Raw genomic sequence first — 23,858 nt, forward strand, 5'->3', positions numbered from 1 at the left:
ATGATCTTCACATTCACGTACCAATTCAGAGACACACACACAAAGGCAACTTCTGTTTGACTTACCATGACAGTCTTGTCTCACTGCTGATTCAACAAGGAGGCAAGGACTCAAACACACCACTCACAGCAGGCACAGACATACGGGAAACTGCTAGTGTCACATACTAAGTCACCACAGAAACACCGCTGATCTGGGACCAGCTGGAAGGACAAAATGGGTGTTTGGACAGCCCTGATTCTGGCCTCGCAGCTGCTGTTAAAACTGTGCTCACACGTGGAAGCCCAGGCTTTGGGTGAGTGTTACCTGAACTGTTTGCTTTACACATCAATTATTTTAGACATGATAACAATTAATACTAAATGTGTTATGTGCAGCAACCACAGCTGCTGGGGAAGACAAAAATTCACCAAATGAAAATCTTTCCAGGTCTTCTGTTTGTTTAAATCTTAATACACACACACACACACACACACACACACACGCACACACACGCACACACACACAAAGAAAGAAAGAAATGTCTTTGATTTTATTTGAATGCTGCATTTTTCTGACATCCTGGCTGTGATGTAATCCTCCATTTTCATTATCTGTCAGAAAAGATTTAATGGCTCCACCACTGGGTATTTTAACACACTATGTATGAGTTCAATGCATAATGGATAAAGCAGACACTGTGAAAGAGAATATCATATGCAGACCCAAAGAACACAAAGGATTAGACATGGCGTGTGATACTCACTGAGGTACGAATAAAATGCTAAATATCCCCGTCAGTTGTAGGAGAGATGAGGCGGCCGAATTCATTTTTGTGTTGCTGACAGGAGGTAGACAAAGATAAAGAATAAAAGTAGACAGACTTTTAAACCCGCCATCTTTCAGCTGAGGTAAAGTCACCCTGCTTTTCATATCTATCCAGCCGGATCTGCTTGATTACTCCGGCGCAGGAGGTTCAGCTTTCTGGCTCGTATTAATTCAAACAAAGTCCCGTCTAGGTCTCACACATGGGAATAATCAGAGATGATCTGGGCACAATATTGAACTTGAAGTCACACATAAGCACAGACTCTCCTCTCTGTCTCTGACACACACACACACACACACACATTTGTTCAAGGTCACGCACATACCAGAGCTGCAGACGACATGCAGGAGTGTTGGTGTTTATCAGCTTCTTACAAATCACTCCAGTGATTGATGGTACAGCTTCCACGCACCCATTAATCCCTGCAATCTTCTGGCAATAGCTGCCTGATGTTATGTATAAAACAAGTCCAGATTAATGGAGTTCATCATCTATCATTTCCCTTCCAAATGGCTCATTGTCCGCATGACTGGAATTCTCTGTGTTCAAAAGGGGAGAGCCCAATTTACAGCTGCGGTGAGTAAGATTTTAGTAGCACAAAACAGCCGTTCTATCTCTGTAAAGGGTTATTGGGGTTATTGATCAATATTAATGTCTGAAGGATGACTTCACAGGGAGTTGAGATTACTGGAATTCGAAACTCACTTTCTACTTTGGGCACAAAGACTCCCTGCCCAGGGACAAAGCACATCTTTAAAGCAGCTATAATCTCTATTTTTTTTATAATAACAATGGATCAAATGACAACGTGAAAACAATGTGAAAGGGGTTGCTCATACATCATCCTGCAGAGAGTTTATCACCTGAATCTGCAGCTCCTCTCAACTTCACAGCATTTTTATAGCAAGTTTCAGCTCATTATTTAGCTGTCCCGCACTTTTACTGTTTTGGTTCACTCTCACTGCTCTCATAGTGTCATTCTTGGCTCTAACAGGCAGCCATTTCCAGCAAAAAAAGGCTCTAAAAACTGTTCAACATCAGAGCATTTAGCAGCTAAAATGCCAGACATTTCCCTCAGGAGATGGTGGAGACCAAAAAAGAGCTAAAAAAAAAAAAAAAAAAGAGTAAATGTTGGGCTTCCATTCGCCAGGTCACCACAAACACGACTCCAAATGAATGAAAAATGCAGCTGAGAGCATAACATTATTACACTATTCTACATCATGAAAAATAATCTGTCTCTATTCAATAGGTCATGGCTATTGCGGAAATGTGACTCCACTGTTTGTGTTAATTGCATGCTGATGTTGGTGATGTAATTCCTTCATCATTACTAATGGTGGACTTGGTACCTCTAACCATAACACTACAATAAATCACAGCTTTCAGCATGCAAGCCCTCAAACGTGACGTATTTACTAAGCAGTAAAACGAAGAATGTTGACCATTTGTACATTTTATGGTAATATCTGATAGATTTATATTCTGGAGTTAAGAGAGGACAAGACACTGGATTACTTAATGGCTTTCAGCTGAACTAGTTTTATGAAGCTTGAAACTTGAGGTTAATCAGGGGGTGAAATGAAGCACTTTCTCAGGATCTCTGGTGCAAGACGACCCTGACCCCCGACTAAGCCCTCTGTCCAGAAGATTAATGAACAGCAGAACTGTGAGCTTCATGTGTGTCTGCGTCTGTGTGTGTCTCGTAGCGTTGAGGTTCATTTGTTTTCTTGTTATTTAGCTCATTTTTGGACTTGCTGGACGAATAAGTCCCAAGAGATCACCAGGTGATCTAAAAAACTAAAACTAATATCTGGTGAAAGTGACGTTGACTGTAAGCAGGTGCTTTCAGTAGATTAGTCACATTTAACAGCACACATTTTTAAAGAACCCTGTGTGCTCCTGAAATACAGCATGTGCTGGACAAAACACGAGGGCCAGGGGAGACGGATAAAAGAGAAAGGAGAAATCTCATCTGGGGATCATGCTTCCCAATCTTGGCTGACAATGGCCAATCTCTGTGAACATTTGGGAGCAATTTTGCTCCCTCACGACAGTGGGCCTTGCCGACTGCTTTCAGGGTACTTGTGTATTCATGATGTGAGCAGATGGCGGACTAGAGATTCACTGCACATCCTCTCGTGGCCTGCCCAGCTCCCAAGTCACTGTATTAAAAGAAGACTCTAATCACGAGCACCAGTGTACAGCGTCTCTTTCTGGCATTTCACTCCCACTAAGCAGCCTGTCAGCAGACACGTCTAAATTCTGCCATACCTCTGCTTGTGCGAACAGTGAAAGAACTGTGGATGAAAACGAGAGCTCGCATACATTTAATCAACCGAGCAGCCGAGGTGTGGACGCAAGAAAAAGAATAACAACACCATACATCTAACTGTCAGAGTACACAGCTACGATTTGCTTCAAACATCTTTGTGATTTCTCTGAGCCAACTCTGCCTGCCAAGTTTGCGCTGACTGATTGACACAGCGTCTCGCAAGAGCAACAAACACTGGGTCAACATCATCATCCTCTTCTTGTCGACTCAGGATGTGTTTACTCTGGGATTGGAGCGTGGCTGCACATTGTGAATATTCATATCTCGTCATCCATTACTCATGTGCTTTACCACTTCTCTCTTTGCCATCCCTGTCAACAGTCTATGATCTGCTCACCTCGCCTGATTGCCTGCCAGACCTGCTGCAGGGGGGTCTGGCTGAGCAAGGGGTGAACGAGGCTTTCATCCTAACCTCCTTCAAGTTGCAGCCCAAGACCGGAACCTCTGTGTTTGGCCTGTACAACCCCAGGGACAACAGCAAGTACTTTGAGTTCACTGTGATGGGGAAGCTCAATAGAGGTGAGAGAACATGAAAGAAGCTCTGAGAGCATTTAAAGCTGCACCAATCACTGTTTTTATATTAACAATGGGTTAAATGACTGTGAGTAAAGTGAAAGGGGTTGTTCATAATAGTGAAACCACGGAGAATTGTCATAACACTCTGTATTTCCCCTCAGTTCTACAGAGCATTTTAGCACCTTTCAGCTCATCGTTTTGGCTTTACAGCCCACAACTTTGCCGTTTTGGTTCACTCTCACCGCTCTCATCAACACTGTTTACGAAATTAACCTGCCTGCCAAGCACCAAACAGCAGACAGACACAGTTAGCAACAAGCTGGTGAACCATTATTAGCATCATTAGCAGCTGAAGAGCCAGACCTTCCCCTCAGGAGTTGGTGGAGACCAAAAGCAGAGCTAAAAAGAAAAAAGATAAATGGATCAATGCTGTTCTTACATCTTGTTCTTCTAGGTCACTGCAATCAGGACGTCTCTGGAAAGACAAGTTGCTGCTAAGTTTTTAATTATTCAACAGAGTGAAAAATAAGATCTCATTTACCTCCAGTGTATTGGGTTGCAGGCATTGCCATTGTTAGCAAGTTAGCATGCTGATGTTACCATTTAGTTCAAAGTACTGCTGTGCTTAAATAGAGCCCCACAAAGCTGCAAGTGAGGCTGTAGACTCTTAGTCTTGTTGTAATATGGATAAATCAACCCTTTACAATAAATGCTTTCCGTAAATCCTCTTTCTCGCTATTATCTCTTCTTTGCTACCGTCACTTCTTTGCCTGCTCTATCCTCTCAAAGCTGTGTTACGCTACCTGCGGAGTGACAAGAGGATGAGCTCAGTAACCTTCAACAACCTGGTGCTGGCAGACGGCCAACAACACCGACTGTTGTTCCACCTGAAGGGGATGCAGCAGCAGGGGCCAGGCGGGGTGGAGCTGCATCTGGACTGCAGGCTGGTGGAGACGGTCAGGGATCTCCCTGCTGCCTTCCAGGGTTTGCCAGCGGGCTATGGTATGGTGGAGCTAAAGACCATGCAAGCCAGAGACCAGGTGACCCATCACTTACTGTATTTCCATACAATAATGAATATGTTTCTGTCCCAATAATGGATCTGGAGGTTTCCAAATGGCTTAGCTGTCCCTTTTGGCCTGTTTTATTCAAACAGGAGAGTTTAGACGAGCTCAAGCTGGTGGTTGGGGATTCATTTGAGAATGTTGCTTCATTACAAGACTGCCATTTCCAACAAAGAGACTCCGTCCAGACTCTGGGTAAGATCCTTTCAGAGGAGGGAAATGTCTACAGGGATGGCCAAATGTTTCCTAGAAAAACAATCCCAGCAATAGGAAAATAACAGTCCGTGTTGCTTAGGGTGACTCAGGGGATCTCCCACCTCTGCTTCAGTTTAACAAAATAACGGTCCCTTTCTCTTAGGGGTCAACACGAAGCAGCTGTCCAATCAGATGCTGGAGTTAACGAAGGTGATAAATGAGCTGAAAGACGTCCTCATTCAGCAGGTGACTACCGCTAACAGTTCCTCTGAGGCCACTTAATCCCTGCTTCCTCACCCCTGACCTCCACGACAGCTGGCATGACTGCATGTAAACTTTGTGTTTGACCTTTTCCAGGTCAAAGAGACCTCGTTTCTCAGGAACACCATCTCAGAGTGTCAGGCCTGCGGTAAGATCATGTCTAATGACAGTCACTCAGCAGTAAACGTGACGCTTAACGACATATTTTTCGATTGTTTGACAAATAAAACTGCAGATGATAAAGTAGATGTGTTATTTTTCCTCTGTTATTTGAAGGTCTGGGTGGTACCGAGGTGGTGAAACCAAGGTGTGCCCCAGGTGTGTGTTTCAGTGACGATATATGTATCGAGACAGCAGATGGTGTCGAGTGTGGACCGTGTCCTGATGGCTACACCGGGGACGGTTTCAACTGTGACGATGTGGATGAGGTGAGGCTCAGTGTGTGTGTGTGTGTGTGTGTGTTTCTCTACTTCCATTCAGTTGCAAAGCCACCTCAGCCAACCTCAGTTATCGCATTTTAGGGCCAGAACTTGACTTTATGTTTAAGATTATAGTTACAGTTAAGTAAGTATGCAGACTATACGGTTCTGGTTTTGAATCCAGATGAAAAACATTGTGAACTAGCAGCACATTAAATCCAGTCTCACCTCCAGTGTAAATGGAAAGGATGCCTCTAACCACAACATATGTCTTGCATGCATTTGGCATATAAGCATCCGTGAGTGACAAGCTGTACATCTTCACTGTATTTTTGTTCGCTTATAATCTAACTCATGTACAACATGGCAGTAGATATGCTGTCTCTCAGCAAGGTGGCAGTGGGGGTCAAACAGCCAGCATTTGGCAATTTCCCCAATTTGATGCCAAAAATAAGTTAAATACCCATGTAATGGGAGGGTGGGTAATGTGAAAATTATGTTAAATCTCCATGAGGTAAGCGTGGGCCTGAGGCTGTTGCTCTTGACAAAATGTGTGTATTTCCACACAGAAACTGTACTGTGTAGACAAACCAGTGAAGTGGGCTTGCAGTTAGTATTATTTATTTTTATCATTTCTTAAGTATTTTGGGGTATTCTGGCTTTATTCACATATAGGCAGCAGAGAGGTAGCAGGAACTAAGGTAAGAGGAAGCAGGAAAGCATGCAACAGAGCATTCCTAGGCTAGGGATCAAATATACTGTGATCAGTATATGTGTCTTAACCAGTTTGAACTGCTCAGCAGAGTGACAGAAGAATTGATTTCACTGGGGTTTTTTGGGGTCTTAGAAGTGAATTTTTGGTGATGGATTCTCAAGTGGCCCACTGGGTCTATATGCACTTCACAGACGCTAATATGGTATAATGAGGTTCAGCAGTGAAAGCCACAGGTAACGGTTCATGAATTCAGTTAAAGTTAAGGCATACCTGCTGTCCATGAGGTCCTCACGAGGATAGAACGAGGACGTGTGCGTGTGTGTTTGCCTGTCTGTCTTTTCATGTTTGCACTGACCCCTTTTTTAAGGACTGGCCCCTTCAGCATTCTCTTTCTTGCATGAGCTGAAGTGTCATCAAACCTAAAAGCTTTCGTGGAGAAGCCCTGTGAGAACCACATACATTTTGCAGTTTCAACAGAGCTCTCGTCCTCCTTTCTGCAGTGCCAGTTTAACCCCTGCTTCCCTGGAGTGAAGTGTGTGAACACCGCCCCGGGCTACCGCTGTGACGCCTGTCCGCTGGGCTACAGCGGCCTGCCAGTGCAGGGCGTGGGCGTTTTGTTCGCCCAGACCAACAAACAGGTAAACAAGTGGATAAAATATGGAGGAAACAGACTTTTGACATAAAACAGAGAAAATAAAAAGGGATGCATGCAAATTACGGCATAGCTCAATAAAGAAATAAATCATCGTAAAAAGAGTTCCCATGTGATTGTGATGCAAGAGAATACACTTTAAATTACATCCATCAATTGCATTGAAATTATTTAGTGTATATAGATATCAGTAAAAAAAAATACTGGTCCCCTTTGCCAAGACAAATATTGATGTACATGTAGAAAGGATGGGGAATAAGGGAGGTGAAAATGTGGAGGAAAGTCCCTTTATTACAGTGTAAGTTTGGGGTGTTTGGGCAGTAAAATATAGTGGTCCCTAATTCACTCATTTTTCACTGTAGTTAGGTGCAGAATATACAGGCTGTACATTAAACAATGCCTTGTTTAAGCCCCTTTTTAAGTTACTTGTAAAGTATATATTGGGCATGCAGTCTGCAGTATTTGAGTATGTAATAGTTAAAAAGGTACTGCAGATCCCTCCAAATCAAACATGTAATTCTGCAAAAAAAAAGTGGCCCCTGTGAGTAAATTACATTAATACCGGTGCCTCAATGCATAAGCAGTATTTTAGTGTTGTAGCTGTACTCTTTGTACAGTATGGTACTTTAATCAAGCGGTTTCAAGGCACCTTCAACAGGTCACAAGATGAATCTGAGGGGTCATGGCCGATTATAGGAAAAGTAAAGAAGAAAAAAAGTTCTAATATCACATCAGTTTTGCATTTTTGGACTATAATATTTGAATTACCGGGACTCTCGAGGCTTGAACAGTTATTTAAATGAAACCATGTGAAAGCTTAGAGGTCAGATCTCTCTTTGGTGGAACTGGTAATAACTCACAGACATGAAAAGTGAGAAGGGGCCCCTGTGAGGGTTCACAGGTCAGAAGGGTCGTGAGCCACTGCTTTAATCTTTGGCAATTTGTTGTATTTTAAAGGCTTGTCATTTGTTTTATGATTCGAAATCTTAATTTGAAAAGGAACCAGTAATAAAACTGTCAGATACATGTGGTGGAGTAAAAAGTAATATTTCACCCTCTGATGTGGTGCAGTAAAAACACATAAAAGTATAAATATAAATACTCAAGTAAAGAACTAGTTCAAAGTAACATTTACCACCACTGTTCATTGTTGATAGAATAAATATTCTGATGATCTCACCTCTCACATGGGTCGTTTTGCTGAACTCAGGTCTGTGACGACATCGACGAATGCAAAGGGCCCGACAACGGCGGCTGCACTGCAAACTCGATCTGTCACAACTCCGTGGTAAGACTGCTGTCAGATATTACCTGAACACTACACGTGGCTCTTACGGGGAAACTGTTTCATTCATGTGGCCTTCCACTGTCGTCCTTCCTGCACAGGGCTCGTACCACTGCGGCACCTGTAAGTCAGGTTTCACAGGCGATCAGGTGAAGGGCTGTAAACCAGAGCTCAGCTGCCTGACCAACCCCTGTGACATCAACGCCTTGTGTAATGTAGAGAGGGACGGGTCCATCACTTGTCAGGTAGGATGTCACGCCTTTTTCACTCTCCGCACACATGCTGTCTGAGTTTCTGAAGGGCTCCATTTGTCTTGTCAGTGTGGAATTGGCTGGGCCGGTAACGGATACCTGTGTGGGAAGGATACCGACATTGATGGATACCCAGACGAGAAGCTCAAATGCAAAGATCCAAACTGTAAAAAGGTAAGCAAAGAAAATCTCGTCGGCAAATGCAACTGTGACAGGCCTTTCATTTTTCATTCTTTTATCTCTTCACAGGATAACTGCGTCTACGTTCCGAACTCTGGTCAAGAGGATGCCGACAGGGACGGTCAAGGAGACACCTGTGACGACGATGCAGACGGTGACGGGATACCAAACGAGCAGGTTGGTGGAAAGGCTTTAACAAACAAGACCACAGTGTCCAAGCACCAGTCTAAACCTAAAGATATTCAATTTACAATCGTTTATGACAAGGAAAGGCAGCACTTCATGACAATAAAGAAGTCAGAGAACATTGGCTTAAAGGACTAGTCTGACATTTTGGGAAATACACTTACTCACTTCCTCTCTGAGACTTATATGAGATGACTGATACCATTCATGTCTGTCTGTTAGACATGAAGATGCAGCCAGCAGCCGGTTAGCTTAGTATAGAATACAAACTGGAAAAAAGCTGGTCTTGCTCTGTCCAAAGGTAACAAAATGCACCTAAAAGCCGCCCTAAAGCTCACAAATGAATGGAGGAAAAACTAAAGCGTAAAAAATGACAACCTGTGGAAACTATTTATTTCCATAACTTGTCATTTTTACCGGATAGTTTTGGCACAAAACCGCCTGTAAAACTACAGTGTTATACACTTAAGTTTTGTATGCATTAAACAAACATGCGATGTGTTAATTATTGAGCTTTACAGCTGCTGGAAAAGAGTTTTTTCTCACCTTCGACAGAGCCAGGCTGGCTTTTCTCCGGAGCGTGTCTCTGTAACCTGGGTCCTAAGCTCCCCAGGCCGTATGTGCCCCCCTTCAGTATGCTGTTAACACACATTAACCCTCCTATTGTGCTCAGGTCAAAAGTCTCAGCCTGACCCCGACCCTGGGAACACAGGGCCCTCGGGACACTGGGATGACTCCCTTTTTTCCCATATTTCCAGTGTTTGTGTTATACTAAGCTGCTGGCTCTTGGCTGTAGCTTCACATTTACTGTACAGACATGACAGCGGTATCAGTCTTCTCATCAAACTCTCATAAAAATGTTTCCTTTAAACAATTAATTGATCATCACAACAGTTTTCTGTTGATCCACTGATGGATTAATCAACTGATAGTTTCAGCTCTGAAGCACACAGAGGCACATTCTTAACACCACCCACCAGCATCCTGCATTTGCATAAATCAGTAAATTTACCCACTACAAATTCAAGGTACTTATACTTGACATCAGTATTTTGATTTTATGCAGCCTATTACTTCTTCTCCACCACATCTCAGCGGCAAATGTTGTACTTTTTAAGTATATTCTGCTGATCATTTTGCTCAGCTAAAGCATCTGAATACTATCCCTCCACTGGCACAAATAACCAAACACATGTACACACAAGCTTGTCCACTGACACACACACATTCACAGACTTACACATGCTGCAAATGAGACCTCTGTCTTCTCTGTCTGTCTCAGGACAACTGCTGGTTAAGGCCCAACGTGGACCAGAGGAACAGCGATAAGGACAGCCACGGCGACGCCTGCGATAACTGTCGCATGGTGGAGAACCCAGACCAGAGGGACACTGACAGCGATGGCAAAGGGGACGCCTGTGATGACGACATGGATGGAGATGGTATGGAGAGGAATTACATCACTAAAACTGACGCTCGTGCTTATATAACCAGCATCACTGAAGGCATCACTGTTGTGACTTATTGCTCTGTTCTCTCCTTCGCATCTCCACCCTGGAGATCTCCGAGATTCTCACTCATGCAGACAGATTCGACAGTAAACATCTCTCTCTAAATCATGTTCAAGAAATACATCAGTGTAGCAGTATGGATGCTTTTATAAGCCAGGTGAGGCATGAGAAACAGCACTGCAAAAAAAAAAAAAAAAAAAAAAAAAGCAAAGCCAGTAGCAGTCTGACCCCAGAGCCAAACACAAGCTTTGATCATCCAGCAGTATGATTACACCTCAAAAAGCCCCACAGGAGAGAAGATAGTTTTTCCTTATCGCTTCTGCTTGACCTTTATGTATTTGTGGTGCTGCTGCTGCCTCCCTGCGATGAATGAAAAACAGCATCTGGCCATGAGCTGGTGTACACTGGCATAGCAAATGCAACAGTGCAACCTAGTGGTGAAGTTACAAACAGCACGCCATGTAAGCGTTCAGCTGATCAAGATGTAGTCTGGGTACAATGTCTCAATTTCTATGTGCATTTATTAATTCACTGATTGGCTTATCAATGAAAAATCCTCAATTGCTTCTTAGAAATCACTCCTTCACTCTATCTTGTTTACTGTAGCCCATCACTTTGATTGATTTTAGAGGTCAAAGCTCAGTCCAAATAAATTAAATCGGTGAAGTAAACATCTCATAATTGTGTCCATGTGATTGTCATTACGCATTGGTAACACATTGGTAACAACCATTTGCCAGGCACATGGTTTGTTTTGTGATAGAGCTGCAACTAATAATTAATTTGTTCCAAAAAATTGACAGTTTCCTAAAGCCCAAGACGTGTTCAGATAGATTCATTTGAGTCACCAGCGGTCCAAAACCCAAAGATATTCAGTTTACAATCACACGAGAGAAAGAAATGCAGCTAATTCTCAGAAACTGAAGTGAATGTTTGGTATTTTGGTGAAGAAATGACTGAAGTGATTCATTACTAAAACTGTTGCAGATGCACTGCGGCAGCTCTTATTTGAAATAATCACTTTGCAGTCATAAAAAATCACTTTAATCCCTCATGAGAGCCAAAGTCCAGAATCAGGATGGGATAAAACAGGGAGTAATTTACTACAGTAAATATTCTCTATACTGACAAAGTAGCATAGCTGCACCTGTCACCTCTGGATTTATCAAACATGACGATAATCTATATTCACTGCTGACTGACTGCTCAATAATACTGACCGCCTTCTCCTCACTTGCTCTTTGGCGAACAGGCCTGAAGAACTTTCTGGACAACTGTCAGCGTGTCCAGAACACAGACCAGCTGGACCGGGACGGAGACGGCGTGGGAGACGCCTGCGACAGCTGCCCCGACATCCCCAACCCAAACCAGGTCAGTCACAGCCACAAAGATGGATGCATGGCTGGAGATCTGTGGGTCAACGTAGCGAGTACATTTACTCAAGTACTGTACTTTCAAACATTTCCCCCCTAACCCTAACCCTAACTTCTCACATGGTTGCTTTTAAATAATCTGTTGAGGCTCAAAGAGGTAAAAATATCTAATATTTCATAAACAGAAAGCAAAGCATTTCAGCTGATAATAGTCCTCTTGTTTTACTTGATTGGGTTTTAAATGCAGGACTTTTACTTGTGGTGGAGCCTTGAACTCTCTGCTCTTGTTTCAGTCGGATGTTGACAATGACCTGGTTGGAGACTCCTGTGACACAAACCAAGACAGGTAACATTATCGTCACAGCCCCGATGTTGTGTTCCTGCAGACATCTGAAGTGTTTTTTTCACTCGTACCAGCACTATAGCTTTTATTTACGTCATGTGATCATGTCACTTCCCCTGTAGTGATGGCGACGGTCACCAGGATACCAAGGATAATTGCCCACTCGTGATCAACAGCTCCCAGCTGGACACTGACAAAGACGGGCTGGGGGACGAGTGTGATGACGACGACGACAACGATGGGATCCCTGACATTTTGCCACCGGGGCCAGACAACTGTCGGCTGGTACCAAACCCTGACCAGATTGACGACAACAGTGAGTCTCAAATGCAAAGCCCTTTCATTTAACACACTATCAGAACAGCAGTGTACAGATATTATTGCCGATATCGCTGCCTGAGAACACGCTTTGATCAAAGATAAATGTCCATATTCTCCCCGAACTGTTCCTCACTAATCGTTACGTGCAGTTTTGGGTCCCAGCTTCACTCCCACGCAGTGCAAGCAAAAGCAACCTTGAGCAGATTAAGTGCCAATTTTTGTTGGGTAAAAGCACCTGCATCCATTTGCAAGTCGTTGTGACAGCACTTGTGTAAAAATGGGCTCTGAAGTCAATGGCAGTGGAGTGTCAATTCAAATCAAGTGGGGCAAGGCGGTTTTTGTTGGCAGTCAGGGGGTTCAGTGACGTAAAGTGGAGAGAGACCTTCAGGGTGTCATCTTTATTCGTGCGTTCATAAGCACAATGTAGAAATAGTCATTTTACCCATATAAAGCCACCAGTTTGAAATACACTAAAACACCAAAAGCATCCCATCTGAGCATCGATAGCACGCAATGACACCTTAACTCACTGTCTTAATGGTGTATCATGGCTCCAACATGGAGGAAAAAATCTTATTTCCTTCCATTTCATTGAGATTCAGATTCAGAACTATGATATATTACAAGAAACAAACACCCCCAAATCTGCTCGAGAAGCTACAGCGTGGCACAATTTCTAATTCTGAAAACACACTCACACAGCAGGGTGCAGAAAAGCTTGAGTTTCAACACAAAATTAAACAAAGTGCAGCACACAGTCCTGGTGCTCTTCTAAAATGTGAATGGCCCCTTAAGAAAGGACATTTTTTGCACTTTGGCAGCGTATTTGGGATGTTTTATATTCAGGCCTTGCAGCTCTGCAGCTTCTTGAAAAGGACATCAGTTTTCTTTGGAGGCAGGCCTTCTTGACATTTCACTTGAAGCCAGTCTATAATCTCTTCATTGTGAAAAGGCAGTAAACACGCTGGTTTTAAAGGGAATGAAAGGAGCTGATCGCTATTGCATAATTGAGACAACACAATCAAAACTAGCGTGTAATCAAAACCTTATTTTTAACATGTCTGCACCTGTACCATGATAATAAAACAATTCGCTCTTTTTTATTTGATATTAAACATCTAAATGCTCCTTCCTTCTGTTGTCCCTCAGATGATGGAGTTGGAGACGTGTGTGAGTCTGACTTTGACCAGGACAAGGTGATCGACAGGATTGATAACTGTCCTGAGAACGCTGAGGTTACCTTGACTGACTTCAGGGCCTATCAGACGGTGGTGCTGGACCCTGAGGGTGACGCCCAGATTGACCCCAACTGGGTTGTTCTGAACCAGGTGAGATTTCCGTGATACTATCGGACCCACGTTATCAGGTAGCCAGAGAGATGACTAAAGCTGAACTTGCAGGATGTGTAAATAAACAACTGTTTGCAAACAAGTTTGCCATATCAACTTAAAAGGTGATGATATGTCAGTGCTGCGTTCAAAGCTTGTTTCCACTGCCCCAAGTGGCCAAAACCATCAGCTATTCTAGGCGTAGAGTCCATTGCTAAAGACTTTAGCAAATAAAGGCATCAAAGTGCATAATTCCTTACTTAGACCTCCCTCTTTCTCACACAGGGAATGGAAATTGTTCAGACCATGAATAGTGACCCAGGACTGGCAGTTGGTAAGATGAATTTCCTGAGTTGAATATCAGTCACTAAAATACAAAAGGCTCTAAAAACATAACTGATATACTGGTCACACTTTCTGTTGTCAGGTTACACTGCTTTCAGTGGCGTGGACTTTGAGGGCACATTTCACGTGAATACAGTGACTGACGACGACTACGCCGGCTTCATCTTTGGCTACCAGGACTCATCCTCCTTCTACGTGGTGATGTGGAAGCAGACTGAGCAGACCTACTGGCAGGCGACACCCTTCAGAGCTGTGGCCGAGCCCGGCATCCAGCTTAAGGTGAAAATACAAATCGTGTCACAAATCCCCAGCAGCAGATTCACACTCATCCTGTTTTTATCCCTCGACATATTTTGCACATTTCTGCCTTCCCACATCCACCCTCACCTCTCTGGGTCTCTCTGTCGCTGCTCGGCAGGCTGTGAAGTCTCGATCAGGCCCCGGGGAGCACTTGAGAAACTCGCTGTGGCACACGGGAGACACCAACGACCAGGTTCGTCTGCTGTGGAAAGATCCAAGAAATGTAGGCTGGAAGGACAAGGTGTCCTACCGGTGGTACCTGCAGCACCGGCCACAGGTCGGGTACATCAGGTATGACGAAAACTGATCCAGATATTTATCTACAGATTGATAAAGTAACAGTTCGACATGTTGAGGAATACATTTATTCACTTGTTTTTGCTAAAAGTGAGATTATCAGATTGAGATTACTCTCATATGTGTCAATACAAGGCTACAGCAGCCGGTTAGCATAGCTTAGCATAAAGACTGGAAACAGGGGGAAACAGCTAGCCTGGCTCTGTTTGAAGGCAACAAAACAACATTCCAGGAAGTCAGTGAAGTTAATGCAACCAGCAAAGACTTTTTACGTGTTTTTAAGTGTTTTTTCACTTTTTTCGCAAACTAGATTTCATTTGTTTAAGTTAGATTTAGAGCTGCTGGTCTGATTTTTATTTTTAATCATTTTAGGACTGAGCCAGGCTAGCTATGTCTCCCCGTTTCCCTTCATTATGCAAAGCTTATGCACTGCTAGCTCCAACTACTGTACATATTTACAGAGCAGACATGAGAATGGTATCAATCCTCTGAGCTTATTTCCCAAAATATAGAGACTGGAACAGCAAAACAGATAGATAACCCCTTTAAATCCCTTCTTTGCTTTGTTTAGGGCACGCTTTTATGAGGGAACCGAGCTGGTGGCAGACTCTGGGGTGACTATTGACACAACCATGAGAGGAGGACGACTCGGCGTGTTCTGCTTCTCCCAAGAAAACATCATCTGGTCTAATTTGAAATACCGCTGTAATGGTAAGGAAGCACTTCATCAGGAATCCACATATTATTAGTGATTATTGTTGCCACTTAAGTGTAAGTATAAGTACTTATTGTTTATCTTGTTGCAAAAAGAGCTACGGCTGTGAATAGCATTAGCTTGGCCTCTCTTGGTTGTAGATTCTGAGCTTGTCTCATGGTACCTCACTTCTCACTCCCACAGACACCATCCCAGAGGATTTCCAGGAGTTCAGCACTCAGCACGGCGCTGACTCACTCTAAAGTCGAGACAAAAATATGACAGCAGATCTCCAAAGAATGCGTGTGTGTGTGTGCGTGTGTGTGTGACAGACAGAGAGAGAGAGTATGTTTGTGTGTCTGTCTGTGTATTAGTGTGTACAGTTTTTGTGCATATATGACCACAAGATTCGTACTGTATGTGCATATTATTGTGTCTGTTTCACTTCCCCAAATGTGTCTTCTTGTTAAATTGTAAGTTATAATGTTTTTTTTTTTACCACACCTGATGCAACATGAGATAATGGCTAATAACGGACATCCTAATATTCCACATTTCAGCCCCATCATTGCATATAGTTTTAGCATATATCATGATTATAAAACAGAGTATTTTGCTCCCACACAGTAGTTACTGAGATATTTTTAGCTCATGTGTAGGATTGTAAACATGTTCAAGCAACTGGAATGAAAGTTATCAAGGACAAAGAGCACCAGAACCTGCTTTGGATCAGCCTCATACTGATGTTTACCACATTTTGATCATACACCAGTTGATTTGCTCAACCGTCAACATGGTGTGTTTACTCCTCTTGAGGAAAGGATGAACAGACCTGGTTTTGTGTGACTCGATTTTCAGACTGTGCCTTATGTCACTTACTGTCGACGATTAACTTGAAGCTCAGTGTAACCTTGTTTTCTCTATCCATCATTTGGTCCTCAAGATCTTGATCATTTCATATCTATGTAGTCATGAATCTGGTCAAAATAAAGGGCTTTAAAATATATATGAATTGTCATGTGGACGATGATGTAAAGGATAATATTGGCAGGATTTTATTTTTAGTTGTTATTTACTCAAATGTTTCCATGTTATCCAGTGTTTGCTTGCAGATGCCAAAGGACAAAAAAATGCATGGCATCAGTGAACTACTCGAATGCATGAAAATGTCCCTGTGTAACAATCCCCTACTTCCTCCAGAAACTGGAACAAGCAGAAACAAAGCAAATAAGCTGCTCAGCTTGAGCAGGAAATACCCTTCTGATAAACATTCTTCTCCCTGATTAGCTGCTGAGATGAAGGGAGAGACGTTGGTCTTTACTCCAAGCAGGGGTCCTCCAGAAAAGAGTGTTTTTTAGGCTTTAATAAAGGCACGAAGAGGCTACATATCATTATGCAGATTCCTTTATATCTGGCCCTTTTTTTAGAAAATATGTATGCCTTCATTAACTCAGCTGCAACTGTAGATGGTAGACAACAGATTTATCTTCAACTCAAAGAGGTAAGAAAAAAATCCCTTCTTCTGATTTTTTTTTAACATATAAAAAGTTAAAGGACTCACCTGCAAATGACTGATGCAGTGTGGCTTCATTTGCTTAAAGTGCTGCTGTATTAGTCAGAAATAATAATCTGCATCACTTGATTTTTTTTTTTTTTTTTGCAATATTCATAAAGTAGCAAATCAAACTCACCATAAATCAGAAATCAATACATCATTGAAATCCGGTAGCAGCTTGTCAAATAATAGATTTTTAACATCTTTACAGACTTAAATTCTTACAGATCTTTCATGATTCTGCTTTGCTTTCACTCTGGAGGAAGAATTATATTTATTTATCAGACTGGTTATTTGTTGGTTGACTGAAGTTGGAGATTGATGTTGCTGTTTTGTGTTTCTCACTGTTGAACCCAGAGTTTGGCTGAACTTTGCAAAAATTGATTTGCATAAAAGCAGACAATTAGTCAAGGTGCTGCCACCACTCAGCAAGCTAGTTTCATCCTAACACGAATGAATAAGCGCTGACCCTGCACCTGGTATTCAAGACTGAATGAGTGTGACCACGGTTTGACAGGCACAACAGCAATCTGCAGCACTGAGAGGAAAAAAAGCAGCTCCCAGGGGCCTCATCAAAATGCTGACAATAACAGAAGTCATAACAATGTGATGGTTTGAAGATCACAGCATCGTTGTCTGAACTACCTCTGGACACAGACATGGGTTAGATAACAGTTTATAAGAGATGTTCTTGATTGTTTTACATTTGATCGCACATTCAGTCGCAAAAGTTAGTGCAGAGTTGTGTTCAGCAGCTTCCATATTTGTTGCACGGAAGAAAAGAGGCTACCGACAGAGCTGAGAGATCAAGAGGTTCACCGCTCGCTGTGCAACATAAACACAGCCAGGCTTTCATGCAGGGAACTGTGACTGAGGATGTTGACGGTAGCAGTGGGAAGCTCTTTGGGAAATCTGCTTTGATCACTCCTTCAAAAAGATATGAAAATAAAAAGAACAGAAAACGATGTGGCAAACTGGCGGTGAAGTTTCGATTTTAGCTCGCACTTCTCCGCCAGAATTGTTTCCACCTCAGGGAGCAAAGAGAATCAGCCTGATTTAGTTTGTGTGCAGGGAGGTGTCGACTTGTCTGTAATTTGAAGAAGCAGGGGAAGGGCGGATGACAACATGTGGCAGTATCTGGGTCTAAATTAAGAGAATAACAGAAACACTAATGAACATAACATTTGAATAATGTCATACCCATTGGCTGATGAGGGGTTTTGCTGAGCATCAAACAGAAAGCTGTAGAAGTAGAACAAGACTTAAAATCTACCGTCACATTAGCGACTCTGTGAGGCTGTGCTGGTGCAGCAGTGCTTGTGCTAAATGCTAACATCACCATGTCCACAATGACAATGCTGACATGATGATCTTCAGCTGTTCTGATACATATCATGTTCATCATCTTAGTCTAGCACATGAGCAGGCTAACACTCACTAATTAGCACTAAAGAAAGTGCAGCTAAGGATAATAGGAATATCATTTGTTTTGCAGGAATCTAACGATAAACCAAAGTCATAGACAAAGGCAGTCCACGCAACATTTGTAGAGAAATTTCACTCCTAACTCACAAATGTCAGGGGATCCCCAAAGATCAGGGAGCATTCTCTGTGAATCATGGATTTCTGTAGAAAATTAGAAGCTGATCCATTTAGTAGATGCTGTGATATTTCACCTGGTAAGTGACAATTTTAACCTGCTGGTGGTGCTAGATGAAAAGGCAGATGATCGCCAAAGTCATGAAGATTCATCCTCTGGGTACCACGAATGTCTTAATCAGACTGAACAGTAATTCCTTAAAAATGGTTGTTGAGATGTTTCAGCCTAGACGGTTATTTACTGGAAACCTGTTATTTGACATGTCATGTACTGTACCAAAAAGACATGGTGACAAATTCTATTCACAGTTCAAATGAACAACACCGACCTGCTCTCCTGTGAAGAAGCTCCAGCTCGCTCCCTTCTCTGCAGAGCTGTTGGCCTTTTCACCGGGGACATGCATCTCTGCAGAGAATGGGTGAAAAGTAAGTGATCTGTCCAATCCTCTAAATCACATGTAAATTATGCTTGAATAAGAAGATGTGTGCATATGTAGTAAAACTGAATGAATCTAAATTGAAAATTATATCATTTCACATTGGTGCAACTTGATATTTCAGCCTTTTTGTAACGTAAATAATGTTAATCGCAGTCGTGATCCATCTATGACAGGACAGGCTGCGGTAATCCAGCTGCTGGACTGGATTTTCCGAGGGGTGGCCCAGGTCATGCTGGTCAACAACCCTCTCAGTGGGCTCCTCATCACAGTCGGCCTCTTCCTGCAGAACCCTTGGTGGGCTCTGAACAGCTTGCTGGGTACCCTCATGTCGACTGTGTCTGCCATGTTACTGGGACAAAACAGGTCAGATGGTATCTCCTTATCCTTATTTGACTTCATCATAGGGGAAAAAAGCATTATCCCTCTACCATGAAGCCATTATCGCTGTCTTTATATTCCCTGAGGCTACACTTTCTTTAGCTTTCACACTGTGCTTTTTTCACAGAGCGTTTCTCACTTAATTGTGTTTTACGCTCATGTTGGCTACATCTGTCACATTCACCTCAGGGAAGCCGTATCAGCAGGTTTATATGGCTACAATGGAACCTTGGTGGGCATGCTGATGGCTGTTTTCTCAGCGAAAGCGAGCTGGCACTGGTGGCTGCTGTTGCCAAATGTGTTCATGTCCATAATGTGGTAAGCGCTCTCTTAAAATTCATCTGATTGCACACGCTTGGTAACTGCACAAAATAAAGAGGAAAGAGCCCAAGGCAACAGCAGTCGAAGTCAGGAAACGTAGCCTAGCATTAGTCTACAGTATTAAAGGTTGCATCAGATACAGCTAGCTAGCTTGCTAATTACGCTAACAGTAGCTCCTTCAGTTGGTTGAAAACTCCATTACAACACCAGAATCCTATATAAGGGTCTTAACTTGACGCTAACGTAATTCTCTGACTTTTCCTGCATGAGGCTGACATTTGTGACACCTGCTAAACATGTTAGCATGCTGGCATTGATTTAGCTCAAAAGACCACTGTTCTTCAAGTACAGCTTTCTGGTTTATAACAACTTGGGTCTTGTTAATGTAGTTTATGGCCATCTACTATGATCTGGGAAAACTCGATGTAGTATAGCATCAGTGGTATAGTAGGCAGTTTTGATTACAGCCTCGGACTGGAGGGGTTATTGCAAGGCAGAGGAGGCAAGGTAGAGAAGTCTGAGGGCATCTGGTGGATGAGAGGAGAATGGCAATGATGACAAATGGGGGAAGAGAGAGGTGACTGAAGAGAGGAACAGCCAGATGATCAGACAGGCTGTTTCAGCCAGATTATCTATTGTGAACCATTTTATTAGGAGACAAAAACTCAAAAAACAATGTAGGCCAAAGAGAACACACCCAAAATGTCTGCAATTATCCCTAATTGACCATTTGTTAGGCCCTGATCCCGTTATTGGCTGTACTAGCAGTGAACATAACTTGTAATCCCACAAAAATTCATGATGTCAGTGTGATCTGGTTTGCCTTTCCAGCCCATCAGTAATCCATCTCCTGTTTCTGTTCACAGCCCGGTGGTCTCCAGCGCTTTGTCCTCACTCACCAGCAAGTTGGACCTCCCAATATTCACCCTGCCATTTAATATTTTGGTGTGTCTGCATCTTGCAGCTACAGGGGCCAATCATCCCTACTTTCCAGAGGTACAAGACAGCCCTGTTGTATACAAACAAGGATGCACATGATGCAAATGAAAACCTAAATTTTCTGAAATTTCAGGTGGATTTCCAGCCAATTCACCTTAATGCCTCCAATGAAAGCCTCAGTATCTCTCAGGTACGAAAGAAACATCATAGGTTCACTAACTCTTTGAGAGTCTCCACACAATTTAAATCATAATCAATAATGTGTGCTAATTGTTTAAAATGTCAGTAAATGGAGGTTTTCCATTTGCAGCTATTCCTGTCAGTGCCAGTTGGTGTTGGCCAGGTGTACGGCTGCCACAGTCCTTGGACAGGAGGTCTCATCCTTCTGGCCCTGCTGCTTTCCTCACCAACTATCTGTTTTCATGCCATGTTGGGCTCTGCTGCTGGCATGCTGTCTGGTAAAAAGACTCTCCCATTTGCATAGAAATATGCATAATGTCTGCTGAGGCTACAGCGGGAGCCTTTGCTCTTCAAAGGGCACCATGGCATTATGGTGAATGAACCATGCTTTCACAAATGATGCTGTATAGCCTTTCATGACTCAAATCTGACATTTGTGCAATTGTTTGCTATGTAATAATACATTTCACGGGGAATATTGAACTCTTCTCTCTCTGTGTGGTGTAGGACTTGCTCTGGCAGCTCCTCACAAGGACATTTACGCAGGGCTGTGGGGATATAACAGTGCCCTATCGTGCATTGCCATAGGAGGGGTCTTCTATGTTCTAACATGGCAAACCCATCTACTGGCTCTATTATGTGGTAAGATTGATGAACAGCGTGATCACTCTCCTTCAGGTGGCTGCACAGAAATTGCTTTTCATTCAAAATGTAAAAATGTGTTTCTTTCCAGCATTTTTCTGTGCTTACATGAGTGCTGCAATCTCAAAGCTGATGTCTGCGGTAAGTAAGAAATTCTCTCCCTGAATCAAAGTCACAAAACATCATTTGAACACCCAAACGTCCCTCATATCATGTGTCATGCTCTCCTCCCTGATGACATCCCCCCTTTCAGCTTGCATTACCAGCCTGCACGTGGCCTTTCTGCCTGTCCGCTCTCATCTTCCTCCTCATTTCCTCTGAGATCCCAGCCATCTGCAGACTGCCTCTTTCTGTGGTCTCCTACCCCGAGGAGAACCGCCGCTACAGACAACGAAAGGCCTCGGAGAAAGCTCAGTACAGTCAGCAGAGCAGCAGCCAAGAAGAGGCCCAGCTGAAGGAGAGCGGAGGTCCAAATGTCCAACTGGTAGTAGAGAGGGACTGCAGTGAATATGTATGATTAGGGGGGATGCTCTTTTGTCCTGACATTTACCTCTATGGGTGTTTACTTGATGGAAATATAGGAACAGTACGGTTTTGCTATTTTCTCTCTTACATAACGATCTTTGTTATACAAAATGGCTGGCATTGGAGGGAGAAATGTTACTGAAATGGCAAATATTTTTTTATGCAATACAGCTATTCTACACAGCAGAGGGCAGCACTTTCCAAGGAAAGACAGAACAACAGTTCTTGCCTGCAAGTCTAATAATATGCAGGAAAATACTGAGCAGACTTGGCTGTAGGTTTACAATTATGTACACCAACGTTGTTAGCGGTAATACACGCTGTATGAATTGTCGTCTGGTGGTGTTATTCTCTTTCCTCTCGTCTCAACAGCAACATTTTCGTGGTTGCTGTGAGAGGGTTTAAAATGCAGCAGCTACAGCATTTCATTAGAGCCGATAGTGAGCTGCAGGGGAGATTTCATAAAGTGCTCCCCCAGCAAAAACACCCTCTCCTCTGCCAGGCATAATCCATCTCTGCCTTCTGTACTCCAATCTGTCCTATTGTTTTCCCTTATCGTCTCTCTTTACCCCTATTTGGGTTTCTTGTGGTGCCTGTCCCACAATTTGACGTGTTTTTATGATCCCTTATCGTTTACCTACTACTTCCCGTTTCCTCCACGTCTCTCTTCTGCCATTATCTGTCACCTTCTGTCCTCCTGCTCCCTTTTGAGGACAACCTCTCTCCTTTTTCCCCAAGCAGGAAGGTTTTGTCCTCTGTGAAAGGAGGCTACCGAGATGTCAGTGGATAAAATGTACAGAGCCCTGTCTGGGTCTGTGTCTGCATTTATGAGTAAATCTTTGTGTGTCTTTATTGCCATCTGTCTGTCTGTGTATCTGAGGCACATGGCTTTAGTCTAGCCAGTGTTACACATAAGAGACAGTCACACTCCCAGACATGTGTGGGAGCTGTGGTACATCGGGGGAGAAGGTGCGAGACGAGGGAAGGGGAGCAAGTCGAAAATGAGAACATTTCATTTTCTTGCCTGGTGATAAAATATGACTTGTTATGACTGTTTTCTTTCTCGAATGTCCAATGTCCAGTTTTTTTTTCTCTCTCTCTTCCATCCATTTGAGCCCAAAAACTCCTCAAATCAAACCATTTTCTGCTTAATATTCTGAAGGCATCACAGAGGAAACTTTCCTCTTTCCCTTATCCACTGTGGCCTGTAGGTTTAAGTGACCTCAGCCAGTGGATTTTACTTTGGCCTTTTACAACGTTGATTCATCCAGCGACCTTTGAAGGACGGGATAAGTGTTGGCAGTGGGACGATGCAAGATGAGGTTGGTGTCACTTCCCCTGTGTCAGTGGTGTGTGCTCACAGCAGTGTGATTCACCTTCCCGAGTCCCCTGCAGGCTGCACCCACTGCTCCCACAAAACATAACAGGTTGGAGGGAGACAGAGCTGAACCTGTGAAAAATGAACAGAGTCACGTACACCTGCATGCATGCAGAGAAAAAAACGTGGTTGTCTCAGTACCGGCTGGTTGTCTGCTCCGGTGTCTGTCAGTTATAAATAGCAAGTCTCATATAACAATGTAGGCCAAAGTATTTTATAACTGTAGTTAAAAACGGACCAACAGAAAGAGGATAACAGCGACATACAGGACACAAGAACAGGTCTATATGATAATAAGTCTGTTGTCAATGGACATATGTTGTGGGCTTAGCCAGAGGTTCCAATCATATGTATATTAATCGATCACTGAGGACGCTGAAGTTATGTCCTCTGCATTTTTTTTTTCTGTTAACTTGTGGGGTGACCTGAAGGAAGTTCACATCCTGCTATTAAAAACCTATATATGATGGGTGTTACGTTATGTTAGGTAGTTGCTGTTATGCTGTAATCTGGTCAAGGGTT

General features: G+C 43.0%; 2 protein-coding genes across 2 annotated transcripts; both read left to right on the top strand.

The window, feature by feature from the left end:
* Window positions 1-16,377, top strand: thbs4b (thrombospondin 4b). Its single transcript, XM_076758588.1, has 22 exons — window positions 1-295; window positions 3,465-3,662; window positions 4,449-4,699; window positions 4,816-4,918; window positions 5,082-5,164; window positions 5,276-5,327; window positions 5,456-5,607; window positions 6,814-6,951; window positions 8,176-8,253; window positions 8,352-8,495; window positions 8,571-8,675; window positions 8,751-8,858; window positions 10,150-10,309; window positions 11,631-11,749; window positions 12,045-12,097; window positions 12,217-12,410; window positions 13,565-13,743; window positions 14,029-14,077; window positions 14,171-14,367; window positions 14,507-14,679; window positions 15,257-15,396; window positions 15,584-16,377. The coding sequence occupies exons 1-22, from the start codon at window positions 217-219 to the stop codon at window positions 15,640-15,642; spliced, it is 2,814 nt and encodes a 937-aa protein (XP_076614703.1). The 5' UTR covers window positions 1-216; the 3' UTR covers window positions 15,643-16,377.
* A 2,762-nt stretch (window positions 16,378-19,139) lies between these two features.
* Window positions 19,140-22,975, top strand: LOC143338296 (urea transporter 2-like). The gene is made up of 8 exons (XM_076758589.1): window positions 19,140-19,336; window positions 19,541-19,669; window positions 20,539-20,668; window positions 20,745-20,801; window positions 20,922-21,069; window positions 21,299-21,433; window positions 21,525-21,574; window positions 21,687-22,975. Exons 1-8 carry the CDS (start codon window positions 19,140-19,142, stop codon window positions 21,948-21,950), a joined length of 1,110 nt encoding a protein of 369 aa, XP_076614704.1. The 3' UTR covers window positions 21,951-22,975.
* Window positions 22,976-23,858: the final 883 nt, after the last annotated feature.

Source organism: Chaetodon auriga, chromosome 19, assembly GCF_051107435.1.
Source record: "Chaetodon auriga isolate fChaAug3 chromosome 19, fChaAug3.hap1, whole genome shotgun sequence".
NCBI lineage: Eukaryota > Metazoa > Chordata > Actinopteri > Chaetodontiformes > Chaetodontidae > Chaetodon > Chaetodon auriga.